The sequence below is a fragment of the Silurus aristotelis genome (assembly GCF_946808225.1).
Source record: "Silurus aristotelis genome assembly, chromosome: 26".
Classification (NCBI taxonomy): Eukaryota; Metazoa; Chordata; class Actinopteri; order Siluriformes; family Siluridae; genus Silurus; species Silurus aristotelis.
Genome location: NC_139599.1, coordinates 9,626,652 through 9,639,427, shown reverse-complemented (window position 1 = coordinate 9,639,427; position 12,776 = coordinate 9,626,652). Strand labels below are relative to the sequence as shown.

At 36.6% G+C, this 12,776-nt stretch overlaps 2 protein-coding genes across 4 annotated transcripts in view; one reads left to right on the top strand and one right to left on the bottom strand.

Annotated features, from left to right (window-relative positions):
• Positions 1-2,972, top strand: part of ccn1l1 (cellular communication network factor 1, like 1) — a 5,305-nt gene extending 2,333 nt beyond the window's left edge. For 2 of the 3 annotated variants that reach the window (XM_083531464.1, XM_083531465.1), the window contains 3 exons: positions 172-528; positions 654-859; positions 2,018-2,972. In XM_083531464.1, coding sequence (XP_083387590.1) covers positions 172-528; positions 654-859; positions 2,018-2,323 — 869 coding nt within the window. In that variant the 3' untranslated portion in view covers positions 2,324-2,972. The remainder of the gene's footprint in view (positions 1-171; positions 529-653; positions 860-2,017) is intronic. The other variant, XM_083531466.1, reaches the window with a different exon arrangement.
• LOC310720668 (uncharacterized protein) overlaps positions 1-12,776 on the bottom strand; it is a gene marked incomplete at its 5' end in the record, with an annotated part of 579,035 nt that overhangs the window by 495,443 nt on the left and 70,816 nt on the right. The window lies entirely within an intron of this gene.

Here is a 12,776-nt window from a genome sequence, read left to right as displayed (position 1 = left end):
GTTCATGTTTAATTTTTTATTAAATTTTTTAGTATAGGTCATTAAAAAAATAACAATGTTTCTGAAAACACATCTATTTTCTTGGTTCTTTTAAATCATAAACCTTGATGTGTGCACATTCTTGCCTTGCATCATCATTTTTAATGCTACTTTACCACTTTCACTCAACAGCTGAGGCTCAGGGTCGTCCGTGTGAGCTAGATGGCCGAGTCTACCAGCACGGTGAGGACTTCCAGCCTAGCTGTGAGCACCGCTGCACCTGCATGGATGGAGTGGTGGGCTGCATGCCTCTCTGCCCACACCATGTATCCCTGCCTGAGTGGCGCTGTGCTCGGCCTCGCCTTACCACGCTGCCTGGGCGCTGCTGCCAGGAGTGGGTATGTGATGATGACAACCACATTGATGAAGATGACATGATTCTCGAGAGCAATCCTCATGAATATGAAAAAAGTGATGACCTTACAAGTAATGAGCTTTTATTAATGGCACCAACACCAAGGGACAGCAGTGCAGGAGCACAAGAGAATGGTGGGTGCATAGCAGGAGGTTTCACATTCATAGTAATATAGTACATTATAAATAATGTATTTGTACTGATATTCTTTATTTGTGACTAGCATTATCACTTATGCTGCTCTGTTATTTATGTTTAGAATGGATTTCCTCCACAAAATCCCACTTACCACTCCCACCTTTGTGTTTCCTACAAACCACTGATTGGTCACCTTGCTCAGCAATCTGTGGAATGGGTGTGTCCAGTAGAGTAACCAATAGCAACACGGAGTGCCGGCTCATTAAAGAAACTCGGCTGTGCCAGATCCGAGAATGTGGCAGTAGTCTATTACAATCACCACTCAAGGTGAGTACCAAACATTACAAACCAGACATTACTTCAACATATACCGTACTTAGAAATATATCTTCTTTAGGATCACTGATAATTAAATTTTCTCATTAATACACAGCATTTGCAGGTTAAGGGCCTTACTCAAAGGCACAGCAATGGCAGTATTTGGACTCAAAATCTTCCAATCAGACGCTCAATGTCTTTACTACTAAGCCACCACTTCCTATAACCCATATATATAAACACTGAAACTGTACGCTATGCAATATAATGATTATTGCCAAGGGGAAACATTAACATGTGTATAATGAACAATAGTTGGCCAAGAAATGGGCCTTTGGAAAATGAGAAAAGTCTGATTCAAACCTGTCCATTTTAAACAAATAACTGTCTGCCAGAGATAAACACTGAGTAAGGCCAACATTTTTTTTCGATTTAGTGCATGAGCCTGCCATGACATACTGCAGTATTTCAGCAATCCATAGTCAGCTACAATGAACAGCTCAGCTGTAACCCAGACATGTGCAGTTTCAGTAAAATCAAGACAGAAACTCCTTAAACAGTTAACTGGAAGCGGTGTTCTTTGAGCTTTCCCAGAAAAGTAATGTTAGAAATTACTGTTAGAAATCTGTAATTACTGAGCTGCTTCAAATAAAGTCCCATTTTAAGTACTGGCCTTTTTGTACTATTTTACATGATCTTTGCTGAGCAGTGAATAGATTATTAATCCCAGCTTCCTGCTGAGACATTTCCTGGTCTAATTGGTGCCTATTGGTTTCATATGTTTGAGCTCAACAATACACTGTTTTGCAGGACAAGTAAAAGTCACAGAAAACATTCTGAAGTGAGTGAACTGATTAAAGGAGTCAGACTAGATGTAGTTAATATTTTCTAACTTTTATAATACTTACTAAAATGTGTATTGCAGTGTTTTAAATTAGAAGGATTATGTCAATTAAACAGTGCATCATTATCAGACATACCCAGTCAGTGGAACAAGGTGGTTAGGAGGTTACAATGTGAAGTACAACTTAAAGAACACACTATCCATATTCCACCATTAAGTGTGTGTATGTGCGGAGAATAGTAAACTATTTTACATTGCTTTATACCATTATACTTTCACATCCCTAACCATAAGCATACATATTTTTTTCTGTAACTTCTCAGAAAGGGAAGAAATGTCAGAGAACCATAAGGCCACGTGAACCAGCTCCTCTCACATTTGCTGGATGCACCACTGTACGCCAATACCGGCTGCGTTCCTGTGGCTCATGCATTGATGGGCGCTGTTGTGAACCCACACTCACCCGTACTGTGCGCATGCGTTTCCACTGCCCAAAAGGACAAGAATTTACCCGTAACAACATGTGGATCATTCAGTGTAGCTGCACTCAGAGTTGCAGCACCCGATCGTCAACACAGCACCCAAAATCCATCAGCCTGCCCAATGATATACACACATTCAAATACTAAACCCACAACACACACACACACACACACACACAAGCATGCACACACACACACACAAGCATGCACCCACGCACACACACACACACACACACACACACACACACACACACACACACACACACACACACACACACACACACACACACACACACACAGAGCATGTTTCCATCCATTTAAAAAATAAAAATAGGCTGCATTTTCAGCAGCCTGTTGGCTGTATGGTACTACTACTATTTATAATAATAATAATAATAATAATAATAATAATAATAATAATAATAATAATAATAATAATAATAATAATAATGATGATAATAATAATGACATTATTAATATTCATAATAATAATAATACACATTATAATTTCTAACCTTATAGCTACTGATATCCCACATATATCTTAATTGTATTTTCCAAGTTTCATATTTTTACATGGAAAAATTGTTATTGATATTCATTTTTGAATACTTATAAATTAATTATTTTACATCAACATTTACATCAAATTTATCTTGACATACAAATTTAAGATATCATATTGGTAGACAGAAACATAAACCTACTGCCTTTCAGACCACACACACACACACACACACACACACACACACACACACACACACACACACACACACACACACACACACACACACACACAGGGTTTTACCGCAATTTTTTTCATTCCACAAAAAAAGAGCAAGCTCCACAGCTTTTTAATTTATGTAAGTGATGTACAAAGTTTTGTGTATATATGCTGTTTGTAGTTTGTATGTATTTTAGAAGCTGCAACCTTTCACAGACTGTACCTTAAAGTCAACTTCAGTCATATTTGGCAGGCAATGTTGCTACAATGTGTTCTAACAGTACATTTATTGCTCGTGCAGGTTACTATTTAATACTAAACATGAGACAATATAATATTATATATTTATAAAAAAAAGTGTAATTCTTTTATCCATATTTAACTGCAGTAGTGGAGGAAAATATCTTAAGTGTAAAAACTGTAAATGTGTCTTGTACAGGTTTTATATTTATATCCTTTTTTTTATTGTACAGACTTCCCTTTTGGTGGAGTGTCAGTGTTAAACCACCTCTATTTATGAGGTAAATATAAAATGAACAGAAATACTATTTTATATGCATATTTATGGACATAATGGACTTTTTTGATAAATAAAGTTCTTATAACATTTATGACTTAGTATAAAATATATTGTAAGTAGCTCTGAATTCTTGTTTGTGATCAGTTCCTTTTTAATAATCCATAACCTGATCATTTATTTCCCTAAATATCAACAGTGCAGTAATCAGTCTTACCACACTTTCTAGATCTTAAAAAACTATTTGAACTACTGAATGGAAGGTCATGGTTTCATATCCCACCCCATGAGCAAGTACCCACTGTTGAGTCTGTCAACAAGGCTCTTCAACAAGTTTTAACAAACCCTTTCTCAGTTGTAAGCTGATTTTTGGGTTAAAAGCCATAGTCGAATTATACAAATGCTTGAATGAAAGGTCTAAGGGCTGATGGGAGGACGTAGACTTTACTGCTTAGGTTATCAGGATTAATAACCTAATGTGATAATTTGATAACTTTACCGCCTTAAGATGTTTTGAAGCTCTCAGCAGTAGTGCTTTTCCATGAAAAGGAAAATTATATTTAGCACCACTATTTTGTATAAAAATATTGCAAAATGTGTGTTCACTGAGGAAGTTATTTGAATTATAATGGAATTCAATATTACAATGAATAGTGTAATATTCGTTACACTAAATAAGGATGTTTATGTTAAATGCGTTTTATAGTCACATTATTACAGCAGACACTTTAATACCTAACAAATTATTAATGAGGCAAAATCCAGGTCATACAACAACAGCATACAACTAACAACTAAAAGTTCAGGTTTTTCTGCCAGTTATATTATTTCAATTTTCCCATTCACCAGCAGAGCACCTGAACTACAGACTAACCACTTATACAACACTAGGAAACTATATTTGTTCCAAGCAGACACATTTTGATACAGGGGAAAAAAACTCATCCTGGCTCTCCAACACATCTGTGAATCACTTGGTAAATATCAGTACCAATATGGCCTCTTGCAATAGAAAGTGGAACTGGTGACTTGCCTGTGATGTTGATGCTCACCTTGATTCATGGCCCTGCACATTCACACACATCATTGGAGACTAGTGCTGTACAGCAAACATAACAGCAGTATCCCAAATACCTCACTCACAGCATCTCATACCTCGCTCATAGTGGACCTCACACACAATGCTCATCATTTGAGTCTCTCTCTCTCTCTCTCTCTCTCTCTCTCTCTCTCTCTCTCTCTCTCTCTCTCTCTCTCTCTCACTCACACACACACACACACACACACACACACACACACACACACACACACACACACACACACACACACACACACACACACACTCTGTGAATTTAATAATAAATTGCATATCCAAACATACAGGACACCTAATGGCATCTATATAGAACAGAACTGAAGGTGTTTTTCCAGTTAGTTGAAGGTTCCTAGAAAGACTGTGTGAGCATATAGCATATCTGTAATGCACTATACAAAATAAATTAAGCCAATTTTTTTTTTTTTTTTTACGTTGTAGAACCACCACCATTCATTTTTTTAATTTAGTAAATTAGTATTGTTTGCTGATGCTATATGAACAGAAGAATCATGTGCATGTTTTATTTATTGAATACCTAATGTGCTGTGTCTTCATCATCTGTAATTGCTTTGGACGTCTAAGACTAAACTGATGAGTGCTTGAACAATGACTGGTGTCATTCAGTGTGAAAGTTGAATCTGATCTTTATGTTATATAGAGTGACACCTTGGACACCAGGTTTCAAGATTAGGGCTTCAGCTTGAGCAGTGGCTATAAGCATAAAAGTGACCCAGGAACTGTGAAGTGGCAGTGCTACCTACTGCACCACTATGGTGCAAAGAATAAAACTTGATGTAGCAATTGAAGGTCTTGAGAGTATGCTAAATTGTATTGAAACACTTACTGTTTTACATGCATCACAGTTATATCTTGCGTCCTTATCATCATTAAAAGCATCTGTTGATTCAAAAATAAGTATAAATGGTGGACCATAATTTGATTTACTTGCTGTAATGTCTAAGCTGCCCATATAGTGCATAAGTGCTCTCCTTACCTAGCATAAGTGCGCTCCTTTCCTACACAGAAAACTGCAGTTGAAAATCATTACTGCAAGATTTTCAATTGCCAAGGATGTGAACTACTCCTAGGAAAGAGAGGAAATCAGGCCATGTGTGAAGAGGTCCAGTCCAAGTCTGCTGGCACATGTGTAAGAGAGCCTCAGACAGAAAAGCAAACAACCTGAGCTAATGGCCTGGCAGTGGGATGAGAGCGGTGGAATGTTACAATGTGCAGTTAAAGTCAAGACTAATCATCGGGCACACCAGAGAAGAAGATGCGGAAGATTCTGTGACGAGGTTGATAGCAATAGTGCGATAGCTTGGTTTCCCCCCTCATCTCTCTCACATCAAGCTGAGAGCTTTAGCACTAATGTGACAAAAGAACAGGAAATGTGCACATGTATCAGAAATGTGCAGGTGGAATCTGTGGTGATTGTACTCTAAACACACATGTACACATGCACATCACCAATGCAAAAAAAACAAAAAAACATAAAACATACCCATTTATGGAAATCAGATTAATTTCGAAAACCATGCGCTTGAAACACAGTGCTTTCTGAAAGAGATGACTCAGTCCAGTGCTTGTGTAAGGTTTTTCAATTAGAAAATCAGAATCAGTTACTTTACCAAGAACAACATTTTCAATGCCATCAACAAACAGGAATACTGTATCACTGCAAAGTACTTATAAACTTTACAGCTATGGGTAAAACTAATTATCTAATTAATCAATTAAACTACATTTCATGTGCTACTTTATGGTTTCAGGTTGTTTAACATCCTAACATCTCCTAATGTTGTTACCTAACATCTCTGGATGGTGTTTCTGTTTCAGCGTGTACGGCTGTCAAAGACCTTGGTGTGATTATTGACTCGAGTCTTTCCTTTGAGGCTCACGTGAATAATATTACCAGGATTGCCTTCTTTCACCTTAGAAATATTGCTAAAATTAGAAATATGATGTCGTTACAGGATGCAGAAAAACTAGTTCATGCTTTTGTTACTTCTAGATTAGACTACTGTAACGCTTTACTGTCTGGGTGTGTGAGTAGGTGCATAAATAAGCTTCAGTTAGTTCAGAATGCAGCAGCAAGAGTCCTCACTAGATCTAGGAAATATGACCACATCACCCCTGTATTAATCAGTCTACACTGGCTCCCAATCAAATCTCGCATTGATTATAAAATTCTACTACTGACATATAAAGCACTTAATGGTCTCGCACCACCGTATCTGAGTGAACTTCTGTACCAGTATGATCCTCCACGCCTACTTAGATCAAAAGGTGCTGGCTATCTGTTGGTTCCTCCAATAATGAAGATTACAGCAGGGGGCAGATCTTTCTCTTATAAAGCCCCGCAGTTATGGAACAGCCTTCCAACCAGTGTTCGGGACTCAGACACAGTCTCAGTGTTCAAGTCGAGGTTGAAAACATATTTATTCAGTCAAGCCTTTAATCAGTAGATTTTTTCTCAGGTAAAGGCTCAGATCTGGAGGGAACATTGATATAGAGTGTTTGGTGAACTGGGATATTTGTACGCTGTCGTCCCCTCACATTCACGTGTTCACTCAGGTTTGTTGATGGTGGTGTGGTGGGCCGTCTCTTATCCCAGAGATCCCTCATGTCTGTGTTGCCTTTTGGTTCTCCCTTTTAGTTATGCTGCCATAGCGAGTCTTGCCGGAGTCCAAACTGCACAGTGACTTTAACTCTCATGCAACAATAGGTACACTTAATAATCCATATCCTTCTCTTCCTGTCACCCTCTTCTCTCTCTCTCTCTCTCTCTCTCTCTCTCTCTCTCTCGGTCGAGTTAAACATGCTCCTGAGGCTCCAGTGACCACTGTTCCTGCCCCTCTCCCCCCCGTGGATCTTCCCACTTCATCCAGGCCTGCCAGGATTGGACTGTAGTTGATGTCAACAGTCTCCTACACTGACTCAGAAATACACTTCGCTTTTGATCATCATCACTGCACCCCGCAACATTGTATACCCGCCACAAATGGACATTCGGTGTAACCCAGATGAGGATGGGTTCTCTCTTGAGTCTGGTTCCTCTCAAGGTTTCTTCCTTATGCCATCTCGGGGAGTTTTTCCTTGCCACAGTCGCCAGTCGCCACCGGCTTGCTCATCAGGGACAAACTTACTCATAAAGAACATATTCATTTTTAATCACCGCATTATCTGTGTAAAGCTGCTTTGAGACAATGTTCATTGTTAAAAGCGCTATACAAATAAAAATGAATTGAATTGAATTGAGTTTAACACTAGAATAAAAATTTAAAGTGCACTTTAAGACATATTTGGTAAACATTACACCTCAAGGTTGTTGCATGCTGGTCTCTACCCTTGACAAACTCATGTACTGTGACTGGAACTAGACAAGGTTGCTGCTGAGGCTGCAAAGATACAGAACTCACTTAAGGATATATTTAGGGCTAATAGAGGTTGCTTGAAAGGACACCTTTTAACTAAAATAAAGAAAAATACAATCATTGTAGACATTTGAGACAGTGTGTATAATCATTACAGTAATATCATTCTTATTTCATCCCACCTTATAAATTGGCCCAAGGTGTATGTGTGTGCATGGTGCCCTGGGATAATCCCAACCAAGCTGCATTTTTGCTTCATGTGCAGTGGTCCCAGGATAAACTACAGATCCTCCATGACCCTGAACAGGATAAATCAGTGTTTAAATGTGTGTACATTGTGCAATGGATTAGGTCATATCTAAGTTGTGTTTCAGTCTTGCAAGCAGTATTGATGAGATAACGGATCCACCAGGATGTTGATTAGCAGAGGGGGCAAAAGTACACACGTCCTTCACTTAAGTATAAGTACAGATTCTCATGTTTTAAAATATTCTGGTAAAAGTTGAAGTACTAACTATACTTTTCTAATCAAGTTAAAGTAAAGAAGTTTGGGCTCTGACATGTGCTTAAGTAAAAAATAATCATTACTACTACCTGTTTTAGTGTCACGCTGGTAACTGGACCTCACATCATATTAATATTAGGGCTATCAATCGATTAAAATATTTAATCTTAATTAATCATACGGTTGTTATATGTCAACTCACAACATTTTTATCTGTTCTAAATGTACCTTAAATTATTACTTTTCACGTTTTATCAACATGGGCATGGACAAATATTGATGCTTTATGCAAATGTATGTTTATTATTAGTAAAACCAAACTCAAAATAGAGCATTTAGAAAAAATATTTTGTAAATGTTTTTAAGTGAATATGGTATTTTCAATTACGTAAATAATCAGGTCACCAAACCGAACCTTAATGAAGTGATCCCGGGGAAACTGTACCTCTTCTAACTTCCATACAAATTAGAGAATCAGAGAATATATGTTTTCAATCCAAATTATTTGGATTTTAAATTAAAAGTAGACATTCCATGCTTTTTATTCATATCTTCTTGATGTCTTTGAGGCAAGTATTCACTAAGATTCAGGTTGTTTTATTGATGTGTCTGTGAAGAGAGATGACGGAGACGGCTGTTTATTTTTTATTTTACAAAAGCACAGCATTTTGTGTTATTATGCGTGAATACAAATAAAAGTGGACCATTTATAGGTTTGAATTATGTATAATCTATAAAATCATATATAATCTATAAAAGTAATTTAAGTTAATTTTGAAAAAATACCACAAAACACACTTGCATGTTTGTTGACCCCAGAGGGTAAATTGTCAGATGTGTGCTGATTCGAGACTTGGCACATCAGTAAAACTAATGTTTAGTGAATAAAAATAATTTTTCTGTGGAGTTTATTTCTTTATTTTTTGTAATATCTGAATAAAGACAGGATGCGTGAATAAACGTGTGTTGCATTGAAAGTTTAATTTCGCCTTTTATATATTTATTTATCTATATTAAAAGAAAAAAGGTCAAACAGAAATGAGCGCTGCATTAATCACACGCTAATAAAATTAGTGCTGTTAAAATTACTTTGCATTAGCACGTTATTAACGCTTAGTTTTGACAGCCCTAATTAATATATTAATACAAAATGAATTTCAAAGTATCTTCCCTAAAGAATGTATCCAAGCTGAACAACCACCATATAAAACACAAGCAGAGAAAAGATGATGGTGATCAGGAATGTCTCTGTTCTCAGTCATATTAACCCCATACTTCTTGGTGCCTTCTGCCTGCTCATTTTAACTTCTTTAACTAGTCTACGTCTGTGGTGTGTAAGAGCCAGTAAATTATACACCAGTGGTAGATTTAAAAAGTCGCATAAAGCCTGGAAACAGGTTGATGAGCTGAAAACGGCGTGCAATGAGAAGAAAAAATATTAACCCCAAATAGTAACGAGCCTGAAAAAGTACAGATATTTGTGTCAAAAATTTAATAAGTGAAAGTAAAAAGTTGTAAAAATAAGTAGTAAAGTAAAGTAAAGAAAGTAAAGAAAAATCAACTTAATTAAGGTAACAAAGTATTTGTACTTCGTTACTTCCCACCTCTGGTGATCAGGATGAAGCAGTGAGATGAATGGACTATTGAATTAATGAATAAATGTTAATATGGGTAGCATTGGTATTTCAAATCTCCAGGGCTTCCAGTTCGATCCTGGATTTAGGTGACTGTCCATACAGAATATCTATTCCTGTGCTATCTCAGGGTTTCTTCCCAACCCAAAAACATAGATTAAATGGTCCCACTAGTTTGTGTGTGTGTGTGTGTGTGTGTGTGTGTGTGTGTGCGCGCGCGTTGATCTGCACTGTACTAGAATTCTAGCCAGGGTATATTCCCACCTTGTGGTTACTGAAAGCTGGTACAAGTAAATGAATTATTTAAACAATCAGTAAATTTTTTTTTTTCTTTTAAAAAATTAAAACACTTTCCATTCACTCCCTCTACTGGTCAAAAGCAAGAAAAACAGTGAGACAAAAACCCCCATTGTGAATAAGACAGAATTTGGACCTTTTTTTTGTTTTCAGTTGTCTCCCTTCCCATTTCCCCTTCTTGCTGTGACACTTTCTCCACTGTCCCATGTCCCTCTTTCAGGTCTTTTTTCCCACCATTTCCTCTCCCTCTCTCATGCAAAGGTATGAAAGTTGGAGAAACAATAGAACATGCGGAGCTATGTAAAAAGACAGGAGGAGAATGTGTGTGTGTGCGTGCGAGTATGTGCATAGGCGTTTGATAGAGATAGTAGGGGGCTCCTCGGTATCTTTTTAAAAGCTAAGCTATTCAGATGAACCCTGAAGCTGTGTGTGCTATGTCAGGGGGATGGGTCTTTTTGAAGCCTTTGTATGCAAGGTCTGAATGTAATCTCACTACACTTTCCTCCTGTTTCCTTCCTTTGAAAGTGACACCATTGTCCTAGCAGAGGAAAAGGGTTGTGGGCTGTACTTTGACAACTCCTCAACCCCTGCCCTATCTGCTAGGAACCCCTGCCCTCTCTGCTGCACATTAAAAACCAGCATGCTGAAGCCAGCATCTAAATGAAAATAGTGGGATGATTGTGGTGTACTGGCTTTCCAGAGGCCACCCAGGACAGATCAGGTCACCTGGCAAACATGCAACGATGCTACAATTCAGGACTAACCCACTATATCTCACACACAGCTGACTCAAATAAAACTAAACTAAGCTAAATACAATACAATACAACACATAAATAAATGTAAATATCTATTCAAATTAATACCAGGTTAAATTCCAAACCTGCTTTATTTAAGTTTAGGTGGTCATAATATTATGTTTCAAAATTAATTTTACAGTTAAAAGTATTCTTTAATTTAACATATATTTAAAATATATATTTTCTTTTCATTCAGCTATAAATAAAGAAAATGTACTGTATACATTTTGATGTGAGCAGCAAATTTTATGAGATATGTTAATATGTGATGAACTGTACATTAGAAATCATATATACCTGTATTTTTATTATCTGTATCCACTGTTTAGCAAATTATTAATCAAAAACCCCTTAGTGCATACTGTTGGTTGTTTGATTCAGATAGAACGATAGACATTATGGGAATAAATTAATATTAATATCTGCATTATGAGATATCAGTAACAATAAAAAAAACATTTGTGACGTTTTGCAGTTAGAAATTGAAATTTCGCACAGATAATCAACTAAACAGTGATTATCTTTGCTTAAGCATAACTACTATTGTATTAATTTTAATATTATTGTTAAAAAAACTATTGTATAACACAACACCGGTTGTTTTAGTAACACTTGCTCTATTTGACCACAAGATGGCTTGAACAGACTATGAACAGACTGGAGAAAACTGGGATGATGTAACACTTGATTTTGAAACTTTTGGTACTAAATGTGTCTTCAAAAAAAATAAAAATCATAGTTCAAAATTGCAAACAATTAAATTGTTAAAGTGTGCATGTAAGTCAGTGAAAAGTATATGTCCTTTTTCTATATCGTGCTGGAGAACAAACTATACATGAAACATACACAATTTGTGAAATTTGATCAATGTTTTTGTTTGCTGTTTATTATCATATTGTATTTATTTATTTAGGCTAGCTAAATGAATGGATGGATAAACTCCTGTTTTGCAAAAGTCTCTGTTTTTAGCTAATCGCCTTGTCTGGAGTTCAGCAAAACAAACAATCAATCAAACACATAAAGTGGTACAGATTATGACATGAAGTAGCTGGTGACCACGGGCCTCCAGTTACCAGTGTTACACTAAAACTAAAAAAGTAGTAGTAATGGCTACTTTTTACTTAAGTACATGTAAGAGCCCTAACTTCTTTACTTTAATTTGAGTGAAAAAGTGTAGTCAGTACTTCAATTTGTTTTGAAAAAAAAAAGTTGTTTTGAAAGTCTTCTAAGACATTGGTATTTATACTTCTTACTTGAGTGAAAAATTTGTGTACTTTTGCCACCTCTGTCATGGTCAGGAAAAATATGTACGCCAACTATCAAGCTCAAAATTATGTAAACAGGCATTTACTAAAATATAATCATGAAATAATTCACTACATACTAAATACTTAATACTTAGTAATTTTTAATACATTTGCATGAACTGTACTGCATTTTAGCACCCATCACTGAACAGTATACCCCCCAACCATGATGGAACTGTAATGAAAGGACATTTGATTTCACCCAGATGAGGATGGGTTCTTTTGAGTCTGGTCCTGCTCAAGGTTTCTTCCCATAACCTCTCAGGGGATTTTTCCTTGCCACAGTCACCTCTGGTTTACTTATTAGAGATTAACTCATAAAAAAACAAACATTTAGTCACTAAAC